This window comes from Amblyomma americanum, chromosome 8 (genome assembly GCF_052857255.1).
Source record: "Amblyomma americanum isolate KBUSLIRL-KWMA chromosome 8, ASM5285725v1, whole genome shotgun sequence".
NCBI lineage: Eukaryota > Metazoa > Arthropoda > Arachnida > Ixodida > Ixodidae > Amblyomma > Amblyomma americanum.
The window spans coordinates 39,037,880-39,058,778 of NC_135504.1; the positions used below are offsets into that span (position 1 = coordinate 39,037,880).

Genomic DNA, 20,899 nt, shown 5'->3' on the forward strand with positions numbered 1-20,899 from the left:
TAATTCACAAATTCAATATACTAATGACGTCACCAATCAATCACTAATTGGGTTGCTATATCTATTTACTATGGGGGCCCCGCCCCCTTGAATTAATCGGACTCAAAAAAATTCATGCCGAATGGAGGCGGTAGCAGACCCCAAGAAATCGAGAAACGTGATGAGTAAGAGCTAACGCTCACGGGATGATCACGGGATGATCAGACACCTGATATGGTACTGTTCTGCGAAAGCAGTTGGATTTACCTTCGACGATTGGTTTTTCTCTAAGCCGAGGCTTCTCGCACGTGAAAGAACTTTTTTGGCGGATAAAGGGGGAGAGCGGTGGGTGGGTGGTTGGCGAGTGGTGCTTCTGGGGGTGCGGGTGGGGTGGAGAGGTGAGTCGAGGGTTGCGATAGGTGGGTGGACAACCCTCTAGTTAGGGGGTGGAGTGGGGAGGTGGGCGGTGGATGGTGGATGCTTCTTTTGGAGGGTACTGTTGGGTGGGTAGTGGTGGATGATGCGTCTGAAGGGTGAAGATGGCCGGGGTTTGGATGGGGAGGTAGGTAGAGGGTGGCTATTAGTGGTGGCTGGCGCCCTTCCTAGGGAGGTGCAGTGGGGAGGGAGCTTCCGAAGGGTAGAGGCTTCACTCTTCGATGAGAATAGTGATACTAGTAATGATTATACCGAGTAAAAAGTAAATAATCATAGGGCTTCAGCAATGAATGCGTGTTGAAGGAAATTGTGGAAATAGTGGAACTTTGATTTGTTATTAATATTTCATGCATTTATTGTAGTTACAAAGTGGAAGTAAAACAGTTGAAGCCATGGCAGGTACTGTAAAAAAAGCTGTCTGGCTTTCCAGTATTTTTTTTTCAATAGATTTGAACATAAGTATATCTTGCTGAGTTCGTTTCAAGGTGATTTCATCGGGGCTCCACAACCGCGGAGCGGCTGATGCCTGACCTCGTGATCCAGCCGAGTAGACACGCCTTGGCGTCTATAACGTTGAGGGCGTTCCACACACTGGATAGGCATCGCGCCTACCCTGCCACCCTGGCTGGTGGCAGTTAATTGTTGATCGCGAGAGGTTGGTCCCCCAATGAACCCTGCGGCCTACTGCTGCAGCGCCGCGTGCCTGTCACAACGTTATCAGCGCTAATGCATGCAGCCCACATCACTCTCTCTCTCACCACCGCCACATAACTCAAAACGCGATTGAGGCGTCCACTGTCCCAGGGAGCCACTTATGCGCCCTTCCTTTCCTCAAAATCATTAGAGCCTAGAACGTTGCCAACGCCAATAAACACAATGAACGCCGAATATCCTGAATTAGCTGAGCTAATCCACATTTTTTTTCCTTCTTGGTTTACCTCGAAATATCATGCATACAGTAACATGGATAGCGTAACTTTCCATGAATGCTGAAAGAAAGTGCGAGGCTCTAAATAAACAGGGTTTCAATCATCCATTAAAGCTCAAATTGCGGAGCAATGAAAGAAAAAATCATTACAAACGTAATGTTCCCACATTCAAAAGCGAATGCTAAAATTTCGTTCCTGCCGATAAAGTCTGAGAAACGGGCGTGTGATCAATTAGTAACGATCAGCATTAGGTGCATTTCCTGCAGCTAGTCCAACTTGTGTAAAATACCAAATCCGAGTCATCGAGAAAACTATAGCGTATAGAGGCAATAAAACGTTTTAAATCAAACGAATGTCTTCCTATTTTTATCGCAAAAGTTGTCAGCAAACGAAAGACGAATAATTTTTGACCCTGGCCTGAAGTTGTGCATTTGCGCCCCCTTAATCTTCAAACAGTTCTCAAACACTGACTAAAAACATTTTGACCGGAAACCGCTGGCTACACTGGAAATATGTTGATATCAAATTTGTACGGAAGAGATCTTTCTCATTGTTGAATAGCAAAAATCCGTCACGTCTCAGATGAAGACCTTGACCGCCGCTCCTTGAAATATCACTTATTTCGCCTCCATCAGTCGGAGTTAAATCGGTTAGATCAAATCTTTTCCTTCTCTCACATCAATCTTTTTCTTTTTATATAGTGTTATCTGCACTGCCACACTCGTGACCTGTTTTACGTAACGTAACCTACTTGACCTAACGTGAACCACATGGTTCTTCCCTACTAGAACGACTTCGTTCATCACCCTTTGACCGGAAGGTAGTTGCATATCCGTTTCGTTCGAAAGCAACCGATTCCCATAAATGAAAGCTCCCAAACTTAACACGTGTGAATAGGGACACACTTCGTTTCTGCAGCAGCAATGTCCTGGTATGACACCTCACGCAGTTCTCTTGCACTCTGAAAAGACTGATGTTCCTCTTCACCAACAATCCAAGCAGGTATACGAGCGCCTTGCTATTAAAGGATCTTTTCCTTGATCCAGTCGTGGTAGTTGGTCACTTTGGTGTAGTAGCCGTAGTTGCCCCGGCGACCGCAGCCGACGCCCCAGCTGACGATGCCGACGAGGTACCAGCGATTTTTCTGCTGCACCACGAAGGGACCGCCACTGTCTCCTTGGCAGGCATCGCCCACGATATCTTGGCTGTATCCCGCGCAGAACATGTTCTTTGTCACCTGCGAACAGATAGATAGTGCCAATGAAAGTCCGTCTGTCTAGAAGTGAAACGGTCGTTTTACAGTCTTCCCGAATGTACAGTCGTCCGCAGACCTGTCCAGTGCACTCGAACTTCGTGTCATCTGCGCTCCGCAGCGCGCAGAGCGACGTCTAGCGGGAGCGCCTGGTTCGAGATAGCGCATGTCTGATGCTCAGACGATGCCCAAAGATGCGCTATCTCAAACCAGGCGCTGTGGCTAGATGCCGCTCGGCGCATTTTAGGAGCGCAGACGGCTGCCAAGCCCTCAAGACAGGTCTGTGGACGACTGTACAGCTAAGAACTACTTACAGAGTACGCTGTGGAGTTCCTACAGGTGTCACTGTCCACGATCGGCAGCGTGATCTCTTGCAGGTACCGAGGCAGCGTGGTGCCGCTCTCGGTGAGCTGCCCCCATCCGGTGACTGTGCCCAGGTGCACGTCGCTCGAGTTGAAGAAGTCGCGATCGAGGCTTTTATCCTCACCAAGACACGCGGGCAGTATGTAGTCTGTGAACATCACACGGTCCGCCAGTTGCACCAGCGCGATGTCGTTGTCGTACGTGGACTCGTTGAAGCCACTGCAGAGGAACGAGTTGCCGAGGAAGCCATGCTTACCTATCGGGCCAGTTGCCGAAACATGGCCTTTCAGCCCACCATGCAGAGCTTTTGTTGTAACCAGAAAACACGACGGGTCTCCTTCTAATCCCTGCTATGGAGCTCTTGTAGAATACGTCGAAGCCCTGCTTTAAGGGCTGAGGGCGAAAGTTTAACGTTCAACAAGTTTGGAATGTCACGGATGCATAGCGAGATATCCAGAAGGGTCCCGAAGCAAGCCTCTAGGGCTCTACACTTTTTCACAAAGGCTGTCCTTGCGAACATACCTCGAATGGAGGAATTAGGTCCCCTCCCACCATTCGCATCTGCACAATGGGCATGTCTGGACCACGACCAGGGAAACTGGAAAGGATCGCAAGCGGTTCTTGTTCTGCAGTAAACTTAACTCTTCAGCTGATAATGATGTTGAATCAGTGATTTATAAGGGGAAAATGCATGTTTGATTCCGAAATATATGACGATGATGGTTTTTTATGGCGCAAGGACATCTGCAGCCAAATATTGCCATGGCATAAGGTATTACTCAGCTACTCAAGGGGGGGTCAAAGACCCATTTTCCAAGCATTTCACCCCAGATAAACCTAGCACCAGGCCAAGGGAAAGCTTGTACTCATTGTTTCACCGGTGGGTACCAGGAAGCTCCGGGGATCGTCCCGCCAACTTGCCGCATACGAGGCGGATGCTCAACCATTTGGCCACCGCTGCGGTGATTCCGCAATATATATATTGTTATATACCTCCAGGGGGCTTAGTATGCTTCAAAGCTAATTAACCAGCTAAATGTTTTAAAGTATCGCCTCTGTCCGGGCCGCTCAGAGAACGTACTCGTATTTCAAACTTGACAAGCGTGTTCTTATTTTGCGGTTCATATCTTTCCTAGGCAAAGCTGAGAGTCTTTAGGGCACCGTTCCAGTACCAATTTTCCGATTATCTTACATCCAGATCTGTTCAGGGGTATTTACGGGGCTTCCACATTCTCACGGCTCAGATTTGCAGACTACCTTAGCGCAGTGGATCTCACGAAGTCGCAGAGAATCAGGCTCATTGTTAGCAAGTTTTCTTCGCATTAAGTCATTCGGTGTTCGTGCGTCTCCCCGTGCACTGGGATTCTATGCTGACGGGATAAGTAGTGGCGAGATGGGTGCAGTCTGAGCACACTCACGGGTGAAAGTGAACGTCGGCAATCTTGGTGTCAAACTGCTGGGGCTCCTTATCGAGGCGGTCGTACTTTCCGAGCCGCACTTCCACTTCGTCGACGCGGACCTCTGCGTTTTTGAAACAGTGGGACGCCGTGAGAACCCACTGGTTGTTCAGCAGGCTGCCTCCGCAGAACGCCTTGTCGTGGTGCTTGGACCAGAACATCACCTAAATGGAGGTTGAAGAAACATCAGTATTAATCCTACTCCCTGTTCAACGGGAGTGCCACGGCGGGTACACGGTGCAAGGCATTAACAGGGGACAACCACTAGAGATAATGAATGCCGAAAGCGCACTCACAACTGGTTTTTAGTTCGAACCCGACCGCGGCGGCTGCGTTTTTATGGGGGAAAAACGCTAAGGCGCCCATGTGCTGTGCGATGTCAGTGCACGTTAAAGATCCCCAGGTAGTCGAAATTATTCCGGAGCCCTCCAATACGGCACCTCTTTCTTCCAGTCTTCTTTCACTCCCTCCTTAATCCCTTCCCTTACGGCTCGGTTCAGGTGTCCAACGATATAGGAGACAGGTACTGCGCCATTTCTTTTCCAAAAAAAAACCAATTATTATTATTATTATCCGGAGTTCTCGGGTTCGAACCTGACCGCGGCGGCCGCGTTTCGATGGAGGCGAAACGCTATGGCGCCCGTGTGCTGTGCGATGTCAGTGCACGTTAAAGATCCCCAGGTGGTCAAAATTATTCCGGAGCCCTCCACTTCAGCACCTCTTCCTTCCTTTCTTCTTTCACTTCCTCCTTTATCCCTTCCCTTACGGCGCGGTTCAGGTGTCCAACGATATATGAGTCAGATACTACGCTATCCCCCCCCCCCCAAAAAAAACAATTATTTTTATAACTGGTTTTTAGAGCGTTAGCCCTACTGGATTCCTATAAGGCCTTCGATAAAAGCTGTTCACCAATTACTTGTTTTAAAATCGAGTAATATTAATCTCCACTCTAACGTCATTTCATGGCGGCAATCTTTTCTGACAAACGTTCTAAATTTGTGACTGAAAAAAAAACAACTCTCGTTCCTCTCCAGTTGGTTGAATCGTTCCCAAGCGTACGGTTTTAGGGCCCTTACTTTTTCTCATTCATGTAAATGACTTGCCTAATAATTTTGCGTTTTTCTGCTGACGATTGGGTTATTTATTGCGGTATTAACAGTGAGTCAGTGAGCCAGTCTGACGCTCCTGTTGTTCATTCTGATATTAACCAAGTTATGGACTGGTATAAATTAATGCATGTGGAACTCAACGTTAATAAGAGCAAACATATGCGCGTTTCTCGATGTAACGCCGTAACAGCCACTTATGAACTTAGTAACGCCACTCTGGAAACTGCGTTTTCGTACAAATATTTAGGTGTGCGCACAACTTGTAATCTCTCTTGGAAACTGTATTTTGAATTCACTGCTCACAATGCAAACCCATGTTGGGTTATTTTCGTCGTAATTTTTACCTTTCTTCTAGTTCCGTGAAATTACTGCTTTATATAACACTCGTTCGGCCTAAATTGGAATATGCAGCATCTGTATGGGGCCATGGCCTTGAATCACTAGCGTCTGTCCTTGAATCTGTTCAAAATCGAGCGCCGCGTTTTATACTTTCCAATTATTACCGCACCTCTAGTGCCACTGCTGTGAAAAGTACCTTGTCATTACCGCTGCTTTCATGCCGCAGGTTAATTTATCGCTTATGCCCACATAAGCTCTACAATAAGAGTCCGGTCCTAAACAGCCGGCAACTAATTCCCCCTACATACGTTTCAGGCTGCATTGATAATCGTTATAAGGCTGGTGTTCCTTAATGCAATACTAAACATTGCTTTTATTCATTTGTCCCCAGCACTTCTGAGAGCTGGAACTACGTACCTTGTCGCGTAGCTGACATTACTGACTTTAATACCTTTAAGAATACCGTATGTAATCTCTCTAAATATATTCTGCCAACTTCCTGGCATTTGTCCTCACTGTCATTTTTTTTTTCGCCCCAAATTTTTTTTATTGCTTTGTTAAGTTACTGATTTTTCCTTTTCTAATTTTTTTTTGCCGCCTTACACCAGTTATTTTTCTTCTTGCTGCGCCGCATGTTACCAGATGTCTGTCCTTCCACGCCCCTCTGTAATGCCTTCCATGATTCTAGCCTCGCCTTGCTGAACTAGGATCAATAATACGGCGATTTTGGAAGGGCACCTCATTTTTCTCCCATTCACCCTCATTTTACATCAAGCGGTGGTGTAAAATAAGGGGTGATGTAAATTTCTAAATTTTAGATTTCATTATATTTTACTGCTTTCCTGCATAGCTCGACTTTTCTTATTTGGTGAGCGTTACGCCAACAGTACAGAATAATTCGGCAGAAATCGTTTTATATATATATATATATATATATATATATATATATATATATATATATATATATATATATATATATATATATATATATATATATATATATATATATATATATATATATATATATATATATATATATATATATATATATATTGTGGAAAAAAATAGCCACGATTTTCAAATTTGAGTCTCGTTTTGCCCTGCTCGCCCCTATAATGCAGCATACATGCAGCAAGCTAATTGCAAGGGATGCGAAAAACAACCGGTTTATTATGGTTGTAATACCCATGAAAGGCTGCAGTTTATGGCAACTTGAGCCTGTAATTCAGCGTCGAACAAGTCGGAACCGGCATTCAGGAAATATTTCTGTTGAGGAACGAAAATGAAAGTTTGAAACCGTCAAGACATAATTGACAGTCAAGCAGTTACTGTTTTTATTTGCTGGGACAAGCCAGTACAATCATTCTAGGGACTCAAGAAAAAGTTCTTTTTTGTTCCATACTAAGCCCCGTGACCTAGCCGATGGATGCTCTACACGAGGCGGCCCCGTCTAGCCTCAGGCCCGCTGACAGATCATACAGTTGGCTTTGGCGAACCACGCCCAGGATATGCTCGATGTTTAATGCTCCATCGCAGTATATTTATCTATCTTTTCCTTTCTTTTTACCCTCATGCATTTTGCAGACAAATTTTCCTAAAGCAGGACTACTACTTCGTCTTAGTTTCGTTTTTGGTCTGAATTTCTCCTCATCACGGCGCTGGTGTGTGCGTGTATAAAACCTCTGCTTTTGTTGAATGAAGCGCGTGTGGGAAAATAGAAAGCTAACTCCATCCTCAATTTATCAGGTCAAGTTTTTATAGGGCCGTTTATACAAAGCTTTTATACCGGGACTATGATGATGTTCCAAAATTCCACAAGTTCCCAGCAGTACAGACTGATACTTGTCCGCATATTACAAACTAGAGGTATAAGACCAGGAAGCCTTCTTACTCACCTGCCACGGATGCGCTCCCTTGACTGTGTCGCTGCCGCCGACAATCTTGCCCTGCTGCATGTGGGGTTTCGAAGTGTTGGGACGACCCACACTAGGAGTGCCACAGACTGGAATGAGACGCAAGTGAGGCCCTTTTATACCCCTGTGTCTCCAGTTCCATCGTTTATATCTCAAGCTCAGGTTCGCACTACGCCGTAAATGCCGAAGTTTAGCATGCCTTCAGGTCAATATTCCTGTCCGCCAAGAGGAACCCTAGAATTGTTAAACTTCACTTCAGCCCTTTCGTGTCAGTCGCAATGCCAAACGAGGAAGACACTTTCAGTCAGGAACACTTTAAAAAGATTAATCTTGTTTAGAACGGGTCTCGCCTCCATTTAGTTTTCTCCTCACCCGTAAATCATGATGGCGATCAACGCTACGCTCACAAGAATACGAAATTCTGAGCACAATATTCGACAGAAATATGTAAGGGGGAGGGGGGGGGGGGTTAACTCCCTCCCGTCCAGTGTCATTGCTGAAGGTCAGTGACCCTGTGGTCGAAGTGAATCGGCAGTAGGCCTATTTTAAAACCTTGCACGTAAACCGCAGTTACACACTGGGAAACAAACCAAGCGAGTTCCGAAACGTCGAGTTCGTCATGTGAATCTTAAACCTGGTTGCAGTTCCTTCTTTCGTCCTTTATTAGATTTTTTTTTTCGCGACCAAAGAGCAAGTCAGTTCATACACAGTTCTGCGTCCGGGTATATGAAACAATCAACAATCTTTGCTGCCTTCACTGAATACCTGAAACATTGCCCCTATAGCTAGTGCACCACGCAACCAAGAAATAACCCAATGGCTCAGTGAGAGTAGCTTTGAGCTTAGAACAAACCGGTGAGTTCAACCTCTGCCGCCACGGCTGCAAGTGGATAGCGATGCTAAGAAACCGTCTGAAAATATTTCGGCTCATACGCGAATTAAAGGCGACTAAAGCATCGTAGTCCACCGCGTATTTTTGGCACGTGCAAAACCCATTAGCACATTAATGGGCCCATCACTTGCTGAGAACTAGCCATTTTGAGGTAATTTTAAACCGTTCCAACGCGACAAGGTTTTTTTTTTTTCATCGGCCGTAGAAGAACGGGACAAGTTGCTGTCTGAGGGCACTTATGTGGAAAGACTTAACTGTTTGCTCTGCAAATCGAAAGTATGCTTACTCAGAGAGTTAGGCACTACTGTTTGTAGCGTCTCTTGCAAATGGCAAGCAGTTCATGATTGGTCTTGCCTTATGTTGCAGCTATATGTATACAGTCTTTTGTTATAGTTGCAACCATAGGGACTCAGCATTTTGTATCTCATATTTATAATATCAGTACATGTTTATTAACTCGCTACCTTATTATCTAGCCCATGACGATGGAGGCGGAGTTCTAGAGACCCGTGTACTGTGCGACGTCAGTGCACGCTAAAGAACCCCAGGTGGTCTATATTATCCGGAGCCCTTCACTACGGCGTCCCTCACAGCCTGAGTCGCTTTGGGACATTCAACCCCATAAACTAAACTTCTTTATGAGCCTCAAGGAAGGCTTACAAGATTGACAAATCAATGAACAAATAAACTAAATGAAGGCACAGTGGATCATTCCATTAGCCGCTGTTTGAAAATGCAGTTCCAACATAGTATCCTGTCTCCCTTCCCTCATATTGCGCATTCTCCATAGCAAGACGCAGCTGCTACTGAGCTTTGGTGGTGCACCGCTACGGACATGCGGCTGGTGAGGGTACATGGCTCACCATCCTCAATGTTCACCCTTGGCAGCACCCTGAGCAGGGCCGACTCCTGGACGGTGCAGTTGTTCCTCCGGTCGGTGGCCATGCACGTGTACACGGCCGAGTCCTTGGGCACGGCGTCGCTGATGTAGACCAGGCCGTTGCCGAAGTCGCGGTAACGGCTGCTGGTCGGGAACGGCAGGCCGTTGCGCAGCCATCTTATCTCCACGTCGGACGAAGGCCGCTGACGGGGCTGAGCCGCGCACTGCATGATGGCCGTCTCACCGTGGAATAGATGCTCGTCCTTGGGACTCCTGTGGAAGTCTGCGATGTGCGATGCGACAGGGAAGGGACGGTTTACAAACGATAGAAATGGCGATTACCGCTCCTCGTATTCAAATCGGTCAGGGGATCGATAAGAAGCCCTCAGTATGTAAACTTGTCACCGACAGACTATACCCTATAGCTAAGGATCCTCATTAGTGCGATTTCGTCCGTCCGTTCATTCACTGATCCATACGTGTTTATTTTCCCGGCCGTCTGGTCATCATGTTCTCCTTAATGAGGTAACGTATAAGCTGAGACAGGCGTAGCCACAAGCATTTTCGGTTCGTTGGCAGCTTCTTGTTAGTTTATAATAACCCTGACTGCGTCCTTATCTAAACTACACCCCGGTAGTGCTGCGAATTACATCGCCTATAGGAGAGGCAATGCTAACAAAATTAGACCCTATCAGTGCCGTATTAATGTGTTTAAATATTCGTTTTTTCCTAAGACGGTTAATTACTGGAACCGGCTGCTGGATGAAGTGATTTATGAGCCTTATATTGAAAATGTTTTTTGACAGCCTTATTCATTGAATATTTCTGAGTGCTTTTTATTATCGTTTCTTAGCCTATATAATTGTTAGCGCTGTTCATATCTATTTCCTCTTCATTGTTCTACATTTTTATTGCACTCTGTACGTTTTCCAGTAATTTTGGTTTTAGTGTCGGCAGTTAATAACTCTTGTATTTATGTGCACTGTGGCGAAGTTTTTACCATTGTGTAACCCCCTGTACTTACCCCTACGATTATGCCTTCTGGCGATGCAGGCATTGTGAATGAATAAATCAATTGATTAATAAACTGACCCTGTAACAAATATCCAACGCGAGTATAGTTTATCATCGAGCCAAAGCGCAAAGGAATCGCGCCGTGGTTCCCTGGTGTTAGGTCTATTCGATTACTGTCCTTGTATAGCACAGGTATTCAGTAAGGCTGTTTTACCCTTTCAATGTTGCCAACTCACTGAGTGCAAATTGCGTTGCTGAATCACGGCCGGACAATAGCGGCGGGGACGCTGGCCTCGGCTTAGTTATCTGATCAGTTACCTCTGCGCCTTGATGCCAACATCGCGTGTTTATAATTAGGACGTGCAAGGTGTGATGACGACCATCTAGCGGCTGTCATAGCGATTTACAGTCCTCTGCTCAAATTTCCAGAGTAAGCTTTGATACATCCTTCTTCATATATCATCCGATCTGCCCAGAAATGTAAGAATTATTCTTGACTGCAGCAGTACATTTACTCTCCAACTCGCCATATGAAGCATGTTAGCTCGCGCAGGATGCTTTTAGCTGTCCGTAGGCAGCACGATGCACTGGACGCTCCTTAAACATGCAAAACAACGGAACATCATCACCGAATGGCCGCTTCCACTCACAGACGTCGCACTGGTCGCGTTGTTTCGGTGCAGTCATGGCGACTTGTGCAGTACCCCGGGCCTGCCTATCCTTCGTGGCTACTACGCAGGTATAGCTTCCTGCCAGGTCAGAGTGCATGCGTCGGATCCACAACATCCCCGGGGACACCACGTGCAGGTTATCCAGGGGTATATCGCCGTTCAGCAACGTCTCGTCCTTTAACTTGGAACCCCGCATCAAAATGAAAGCGGCTTGTATACTCAATGTTCGAAGCATGCACTGGCTCAGTAGTCTGCCTTCTCTGACACGCTCCTCACTGTCAATTGCATCTATAGCAGTGCAGGCATGGATTCCAATTAAAGGCAAGCGTAGCAGGGGGAGGCAGAAAGTTGGGTGGGTGGATGAAATTAAGAAGTTTGGGGGAATACATTGGGCGCAGTTGGCCAAGGACAGGGTTAATTGGGGAGACGTGGGAGAGGCCTTTGCCTGGCGGTGGGCGTAGTCATGCTGAAGATGATGACGACGATGACGTTAGGCAGCCTTGACGCGCTTAGAGGTTATTTCAGGAATTTTCTGCCTCGGCTCTTACATCATCTCCCGAATATCAGCATCTTCTGCATCCTTGGAGTAGCAATGACTGGCGCTCACGCAGACTAGAGGTCTCCTTCACGCGCTTGCGTTGCCGGGCTCCCCTTCTAAATTTCTACCTTCACAGATCTGGCCTGGCGGCTTCCCCACTGTGTCCTTTTTGTGCCTAACCTGAGACAAAAGATCACTTCCTGCTGTTCTGCCGCCGCTTCTCTCATTTGAGGAAGAGTCTTTTGCAAATTACATTTCATCGACTGGACTGGACTGTGTCCTCCGCGGTTGTTCTTTCCATTGGCGCTTCTTTGCTTGGACGAAGCGGCAGGAGTGTACGCTCTGCTGTGCAAAATTTTCTTCAAGAAACGCAGAGACTCCCATTCTAATTTCTTGTTCCCGCTTTCAGTCAGTACGACATTGAAACATTACAGGCATTGTATACTATTTTGCACATTAAGCCATTGTCCCGTCTTCGATCTCCAAGTTAACAGGACCCCTGTCCTTCCGTCTTCAAATCTATCAGGCTACATCCTATTACTCCTTTTCCCGTCAATACTTTCCTGTATCCAGCAATTAACTGCCTGTGTCTTGGCCACTCCCCCGTAGTGGGTATGTGCCAGCAACGTCTGAGGCCTTCCTTCCTTCCTTATAGGTCAGGCTTAGAGAACGCCGAAGTGTTTCAAAATCATGGTCTGATTTCATATCATGATTGGTTTTTTTGTTGGAGGTGTATTAAGAACAGTTTTTACTGAAATGCTGCGCAATATGAACGTAAGAGCAGCCTCCTGCTTGCGTGGAAGGCATTTTTGCTTCGGGAAGACTGGGAAATTGTGTAATGAATGTTTTTGGAGTCCAAGGATTTTATGTGTGCATAGTAATGCTGTCGCAAGGAAGAGGATGCCTCGTACCACTGTACGCTGGCCCCAGACACGCTGGGGATGCACTTGAGCGTTTTCTCGTCTCCTTCGGCTACCGTGACGTTAGCAGAATTCTCCAGAATGAGCTCGTGGACAGGAACCCACGACTTCTCACGGGTGGTTTGAGTCCCGTTATCTTCGGCTTCCGCCTTTTCTGTGTATAAAGAAATACGGAGCTAAGGGCGTTGCCACGCAGCAACTGCATAAGACGAACTGCTGGGTTTTAGTCGGATACAACTCAAGAAGGAAGCTGCAATTGCCCTCTAAGAAGCCCCTTTAGCCAATCCCCTCGACCGATTCTCCGCCCCCCCCCCTGACCTATCCCCTTGGCCCTCCTAGCGTGAAATCGCAGGGAATGGCAGAGGAAAGGGGAATAACCAAGGCATAGCGGGGTTAACTGCTGCGTCATGAAAATCGGTCGACGTCATTGGCTGGAGGGCCTCCTTGAGGGTCAAAGCTGAGATTTGGGCGAGTTGGTAACCCTTCATGGTGAGTGAACAGCGCAACAAAGGCGGAACAAAGGCAAGACAGCAGTTGTCTTGCCTTTGTCCCACCTTTGTTGCGCTGTTCACCCTCCTTGAAGGTCATCTCCCCTTTTTTCTTGAGTTGTATCCGACTATTGTTATTTGTACATGGTTAAATTCCCCGCTGCTAACACAAAAGACACGGACGGAAAGAAACGCACCACAAAGCTTGTTTTGTTTTGTTTTCTTAGCCGTTCGTCGAACACCGAGAGAACAGCATTCTGGCTCTTGCCGTATATGCGTCTTCAGAGAGCACAACAAAACCTGTCAGCACTTTGTCATGTGTTTCTTTCCGCCCGTATCTTTTGTGTGTGCTGTGGGGTTACTGAAGAAACTGCATGTCTGCATCTCCCATAGCAAGCTACGTGTTTCACTTAAATCAGGTCGTCGGTGATGAATGCGAAAGGCAGGTAAATATGAACACGGGTGTTGTGATTGGTCATAGTTCGTGCGCTCATAAAATTTTGCTTTATCCACTGCCCTCTCACACTGGCTACGCTACTCGCGTATGTGCATCTACATAATAAGGAGATGCCAAATAGACGCGTTATATTTCAATATATTTGACAATGGCTGAGCTCCAATAACCTTGTGTGTGTGTTTACACCATATACTTGAAAACCAGAAAGCTAACGCGCCTTATGAGGTCTACATCATGGAGTTAAGCAAAATGTATTCGAGACAAGAGAGCTAATCTAGGTTTTGTGAGCTGGATGGAAATGCATCTGAACAAACACTTCCAGCCTTTGTCGTTGGTTCGCATGTCTACTCTCTCGCGCATTTCATGCTGATTTCATAAACGTCGCTAAGCCTACCTTTTCGTTTGTACAGACCGTGCGAAGAACACACCTGAACGCACAGTAGTGCGCGCGTCGGAAAACGTGATCAACTTTAGTTTGTTTTATTATTTCCGTTTGTTGTTTGATTATCTTACTGTCCATTTTATTGATCCAAGTCATAATGTCTGTATTCGAATGCATCCGCATGATTCCGTCCCACATTTCAGACTTTATTCTGTTAGGTAATTGGTTACTACAGTACATGCATGCAGCGGGAGTGCAGGGCTGTATGTGATTGGTTCGGTTTATAGGTGTTTAACGTCCCAAAGCTATTAAGGCTATGAGGGACGCCGTGGTGAAGGGCTCCGGAAATTTCGACCATCTGGGGTTCTTTAACGTTCACTGACATCGCACAGTAAACGGGCCTTTATAATTTCGCCTCCAACGAAATTCGACCGCCGCGGCGGGGATCGAACCCGCGTCTTTTGGGTCAGCAGCCGAGCGCCATAACTGAGCCACCGCGGCGGCGGTATGTGAATGAGCGCACATATAAATTCACCTATGAGTGCATTGCGTCGGTTTCACACTTGTTTCTATATAGGCACACGCAGGTACTGACCGCCTGCATATCGACCAGTGTTTACCGCATTTATACACGCGCAATTAGAAGTTGGACTTACCATGTGCAGAAACAAAGTAGAAGTTGGCCACAAAACCTTTGGACTGCGTGGAGTTGTCGGTCTGAAACTTGAGCCTCATACGATTTTCCGCCGCGATAATCGGCTCCATTTCACCCTTCTCGCCACACAGTCGTCCCAGAGACCTCCAGTCTGCAACAGAGCTCAGTAGAGTCACGAGAGCGAACGCAGGTTCCCTCAGATAGCGGTCTCGCGGTGCAAGCGTAGCCAAGATGTGGCAGCGAAGAACTACGAGCACTTCGCTGAAAATGACAACTAAAGTGTCATCGTGATCGCATTGAGGCTGTAGCGCGCTCTCTTTTGATAATTGAGCTCTTTGCACTGTTAACCTGAATTGCAAGGCGTTGCTGAGTCGGATAGCAACGCTTTGTTGACCACTTAGCCGGAGAATCATATTAACGTGTGAATACCACATCACAAAGTTATTCTTCGAGTTCCTCATCATCACTGAGGTTCTCGCTATAGCAAACTGAACTGTCTTCGTAGCGAAATGAAATCAAGGCAGTGTCCTTGTCTATCACGAGAGAGCACGAGAGGCCACGTTATGTCGCTTCGTTTTAAGAACACATGTGAACATGTGAAACTATAAGCCTAAAAATGGCGCTGTAGTTTGGGCGCATGGTGGGCTTAGTTTCCTGCGTGCCAAAAAAGACGACACAACGCTAGTGTACTTGGCGACGGTATAACGTGTTGTCACATCTCGTTATTTTCCGGCACAAGCCACTTCAACGTGTGTACTCACTGTCACTGCAGCCTCTTATGCGAAGTTGGTGACATAGTTCTCATTGAAATTCTTGAGAAGTGATCGAAGCCAGTGTCTCTAGCGTGACTGAATGAAAAGGTTCCCTAGACGAGCTCTCCAATTGCAGGCAAGGTTGTAGTGTAAATTAGGCCGCAGGTGGCTTCGGCTGTTTAAAGCTTCGGCAACTGCCTCCTTCCAGAAGCAAGGCGTTTATTAACGAATCTTTCCAGAATTTCTACACACATTTGCAGACGGATGTAAGTGATATATTCGACTTCTGGGAACTCTTTCGCGAGGTAATAATAAGTGTGCCTTTCGCAAGTTTCTGAATCACCACATAATTCACGATGTCATACCACCAACCGTGCACATGCTACGTATGTGTCATCGTATTAACAGGCCAGGTCTTCTATTCTAACCAGCATCAGAGGTACATACGATTTCGTTTCGGCCGCGCAGAATTCGTTAGAAACAACTACAACTTAACAAGGAACAAGGCATCACAGCGTGACCGCGGTGACACTCAGCCCACGTACCTTCCTGGAGGCCTTCCGAAATCTCGACAAAATCGTAGCCGCAGTTGTCGTCCCGCTCCAGTGAAAAGTCGACGAACTTCAGTGCCACCCTAGTGTACCGCGGCGCCTTCAGGTCGAGCAGACAGTGTAATGCAGCCGGGTACTTGTCCGGGTAGTTGGGTGTTGTCACCGTGCCGTTGTTTGTGTCTGACGTCACTGCACAGCCTGTAAAACGTACGCCGTTGCCAGTCACCTTTTGTAACAGATGCGGCAGGCTAAGCAGACACACAGTCAGACAGAAAAAGAAGACAGTCGGTGGAGCTTTGGAAATGCAGCGAGCCATGGAATGAAAAATGATAGCTGTAACGTTAAGAGACCGGAAGCGGGCAGAGTGGGTGACGTAACAAACGCGGGTTAATGACATCCTAGTCGAAATCAAGAGGAAGAAATGGCCGTGGGCAGGGCATGTAATGCGAAGGCAAGTTAACCGCTGGTCCTTAAGGGTAACGGAGTGGATTCCAAGAGAAGGCAAGCGTAGCAGGGGGCGACAGAAGGTTAGGTGGGCAGATTTGACTAAGAAGTTTGCGGGGATACGGTTGGCGCAGCTGGCAAAGGACAGGGTTAATTGGGAAGACATGGGAAAAGCCTTTGCGCTGCAGTGGGTGTAGTCAGGCTGATGATGGTGGTGGTGGTGGAGCTTACGGGTATCGAAAGGATCCCAAATATAGGCGTACTTTTGGCTAACACCCATGTAACGATTCTGGTTCGCGACGCGCCAAATGACTTTGAGGATTCAAGTTAAATCACGAGCGAAACGTGAACCATACAAGTAACTATGTTCAGTTCCACCAAAGTAACAGCAGATCTCATCAGTAAAAGGAAAAAAAATTGCGGTTGGGGACACTGCGACACGAATGATGAACGAGACCGACCACTAGCCAAAACATGTGAAGTTATGGCGAAATAAAAAAAAAGTGACATAACGGCTATCACTGTGTAACACGATATTCAGTGGTAGCTGTTAAGGTATGTATAATTTACTGTATGTTGAGGTAGAGAATATGGGAGACTTCGTATACGTATAGTTCAAGATAGAGCCGCCGCGGTGGCTGAGTGGTTATGGCGCTCGGCTGCTGGCCCGAAAGACGCGGGATCGATTCCGGCCGCGGGGGTCGAATTTCGATGGAGGCGAAATTCTAGAGGCCCGTGTACTGTGCTATGTCAGTGCACGTTAAAGAACCCCAGGTGATCGAAATTGCCGGAGCCCTTCACTACGGCGTCTCTCATAGCCTGAGTCGCTTTGGGACGTTAAACATGGTAGCATCGACACAGTTATCGGGGCCGCCATCAGCAGTTCTTTGTCAGCGCTCATCAATGCTCATTTCCTTTGTATTGCCTGCCTGAGTGAACGAGAGTACGAAGCGTCTATATATCGACATATATCGACAGTATACCGACCGTAATGCAACAGCCATCAAGGCATGTATTTAGGCTCCAATTGCCATCGTGTTCAGTGGCAGATTGCTTTGGTTGGCTACTGATTAATCGGTCGCACTTATAAATAGTTCTAGCGTCGGGACACACAAATACGAACACGCCCACTGGACGAGAAATTCTTTCTAAACTTGTTTTGCGGATTACTACGGATGAAACGATTGCCATATGCAGCTATTGCTGTTTGAGTTAAGCACTACAACTAACGTTCTGTGAATGGCAGTTAAAGGGAACGTTTTATCTGTACCATGGATTTCTCGAACTTTGTTCGTAAAACAAAATAACAGAATTTTTGCCTCGATTCTTGAAACGTGCGAGAGCAGAATTTCGCATGAACGACAACGAAGACGATGAAGGCAGAGAAGTCTCTCTGTGTTCGCGTCGCAGTTGGAAGCTGATGAAGACGATGTGCAATGCACATTGGGATTATCTGCTGAACCTTGGTCAATACCCCTGCGTGGGTATGTGCCATGCTTACTAAGAAGAAGAGGAATAGGAAGAAGAGGAAGAAGAAGAAGAAGAGGAATAAGAAGGAGAAGAAGAAGAGGAAGAAGAGGAAGAAGAAGAGGAGGAAGAGGAAGAAGAAGAGGAGGAAGAGGAAGAAGAAGAGGAAGAGGAAGAAGAAGAGGGAGAAGATCGAAGGAGAGAAAGAAGAGGAGGAGGAACAAGAGGAGGAGAAAGAAGAAGAGGAGGAGGAAGAGGGAGAGGAAGAGGGAGAGGAAGAGGAAGAAGGAGAAGGAGGAGAAGAAGAAGAACGAGAGTGTGGGGCAGTTTAACACGAAGCGTGCTTGGCTGCGGTGGTAGCCTACTTAAGTGTTCGCTCTAGTATGTCCCACCCCGCATTGAAATAACACCCTGCAGTACCCGTTTTTTGCCTGTTGAGAAAAACTGTGTTGTGCCGTGCGATCTATCAATGTTGATTGGACTATTTATTCTCTGGAAGTGCTGTATGATAGACTGCCACGTCGAATGACCGCGGCCGTCGAAATCTTTGTTTCGTGAGCAATGCACTTTGGTGCGGGGAGTATACGCTGCCTTGGAAGAGCCGCCTAGCTGGTTCCCCTATCTGGGTGCATGTGTGTGCTACCCAGGCTTTTGATGCTTGTGCAGATGGGGACGTGCGTGGGTATGGTGGGCCCGTATTACACAGCCTGGTGTTTTATGGCATAAGCACACTCGGATTTTTCTTATTGGCACTATTTCCATGCAAAAAAGAAAAATAATAACTGCGGCGACAGCCTAGTCCCCTCGAGCATTGGCCAGTGAAGCTGATATGTTTGCGCCGCCGCGGGTTCGATTCCCAGTCGCGACATAATTGTTTTTATTGGTGTTTATTCTCTTGGCACAAACCGACAAACGTCGCAAGATACTTGGCTCAAACTGACAAGCATCGCAAGATCTTGCTCGGAGTTTGCCCATCGAAATAGCGCTTTCTCACTAAAAAATAAAAAAACGACGAACACGGTTTTTGTTTGCAAACATTTCCCAAAGCAGCCGCCCCCCTCTCCTCGCCCTACCTTCTAAGTCTGCCCTTGATGCTACGTACGGAAGCTCTTTATGTCACACTGAAGAAGAGAACATAAAACTTCAGCTGCTCGCAAGCAGCCGCTCACCTCCTTCATGGCTGACCTGGAGGCCTCCACGGTCCGTTTCGTACTCGAGTACGAAACCTCGATTGCTGAGCAGGTCGTCGGACTTGAAGTGAATGAGCACACTGCTGCTTGTGGAGCGGAGGGTCCTCTTGTGGGAATCTCCACAGAAACGGCCCAAGGACGGAGATTCTTCAGAAAAGAGAACAACTTATTAATAAGCATTGAATGTGGTCTTTTTGCACTAATCATGACGTCATTACTCATCAATATGGTGAGGTTAAAGGGCTGCAGAGGTATGCTAGCGTTTGACATATGTACGCGACGGAATCACGGAAATCACGTTGATACGTTGTTTTATGAGACTCCAAAACTAAGGCTACGCGTTACAAATCTACTCCACCTTGGGGGATTCCCTTAAACATTTGATCAACACTGTTCCCACTTCGAGTCATTGATGAGCTCGCTCTAGCCCTACCAAAAAATGCTAGCCGTCCTGGTTAGCTCTGTTGGTAGAGCGACTGTTCCAGTGGAGTGGTGGTCCAGAGTTCGAACGCCGGGCCAGGACGAATTTTTCTTTACGACTTTTCTGTGCAAGCTGTATAGCTTTCCTTTGTAGCTTTCCTTTGTTTGGCTCCGCTTTGGTGGCTACCAGTTAGTAATTACTCCCTTATTAGATATGCGTTCAGTTTTAAAACTTGTGCTGCCATCGGGATGGCACGCAATAATAATGCGAAGCCTGTTTAACAATATAGAAAGAGACAGTTGTCGACTGCGCAGTTTTTTGGTGCGGAATGCTGTTGATGACCGCTGGGTGGCTGGCACAGCAGTTCAGTGCCCTTTAAATTTACCGCTATGCGGTGCAATACTACAGTCAATTCCCGCTCGTTCATTCGGTTGCCTGCATCCGTATTGGCCACGGACCATATTTCAGCAAGAACCACAGCAGGCAAGCCGGACTGTAGGCTTATGTTCTTGGCTTCCTTACCTGCCACAAAACTTTCCACAGGTTGTTTACGGCCCAACTGAGCATCCGACTAAGCCCGAAATAATTTTGGGATCACCCAGAGATCAAAACTTGCTGTTGTGCCCCTCACATAGTCAGCCTGACAATGTTAAGCTCACATAAAGGCTTAGTAATGCCTTCTGTCAAAGCTACATGGTCCTGAGGCTGCACGCGTTTACCCAGCGTTGTGCAAGGAAGCCATCTCGCCTTTTATTTCACTGTAGTAGAAAACATTTATTCCAAAAAGGTAGGATAGAGAGTCGAAAATACAGATTTTGGGTGGAGTCCTTATTTCAGGACCCCAATGTCCACCGCAGTTGCTCTTGCTTGGGATATCAGCTTTCGCTGCGTCGCCAAATCAGAGCTGAGCTGGGCAGACTCCCACTGTTCCTCGGAGTGATGTTTGTCTAGTTCGGGAAGCTTGGGACCGGAGCAGCCCCATGTTACATGATACGTTGTTGGAATTCCGCCACACCAGGGGCAGATGCTGTCATATCTGTCGGGGAAGATGATGTGGTACTTGTGTAGGTTAGGAAAGGTGTTCGTCGTAGTTGTCGCCATTCCCTCGCCTCTGCCGCCGTTAGCTTACGGTGTGGTGGGGGGATAGACTTGTCTTTGTGTTCGTAGAATTAGGAGGCGCTCGCCGTACGTAGAGGGGAGAGGGTTGAGGTCGGGGAGGTTAGTCGCTCGGTTAGTATATCACTGAAAGGCTTTCCTTTCCGAATAGTCTTTTAAAGTGCGTTGCTCTCCATACCTTGGAAAGAGCCTTCTTCGGGCATAAAGTTTAATGGATAATGAACGCTTTCATCATCGACTCAAAAGGAGGAACGCTACAGCTTCGCAATTCCACACATTTGATTA

General features: G+C 47.0%; 1 protein-coding gene across 1 annotated transcript in view; it reads right to left on the reverse strand.

Annotated features, from left to right (window-relative positions):
- Positions 1 to 2,214: 2,214 nt before the first annotated feature.
- Positions 2,215 to 20,899, reverse strand: part of LOC144101407 (mannan-binding lectin serine protease 1-like) — a 45,758-nt gene continuing 27,073 nt past the window's right edge. The window contains exons 6-15 of the mRNA XM_077634557.1: positions 19,057 to 19,224; positions 15,971 to 16,174; positions 14,675 to 14,824; positions 12,681 to 12,845; positions 11,213 to 11,413; positions 9,532 to 9,831; positions 7,759 to 7,865; positions 4,377 to 4,579; positions 2,910 to 3,177; positions 2,215 to 2,580 (exon numbers count right to left, since the gene is read on the reverse strand). Of these exons, the coding sequence (XP_077490683.1) occupies positions 2,365 to 2,580; positions 2,910 to 3,177; positions 4,377 to 4,579; positions 7,759 to 7,865; positions 9,532 to 9,831; positions 11,213 to 11,413; positions 12,681 to 12,845; positions 14,675 to 14,824; positions 15,971 to 16,174; positions 19,057 to 19,224 (1,982 nt within the window). The 3' untranslated portion in view covers positions 2,215 to 2,364. The remainder of the gene's footprint in view (positions 2,581 to 2,909; positions 3,178 to 4,376; positions 4,580 to 7,758; positions 7,866 to 9,531; positions 9,832 to 11,212; positions 11,414 to 12,680; positions 12,846 to 14,674; positions 14,825 to 15,970; positions 16,175 to 19,056; positions 19,225 to 20,899) is intronic.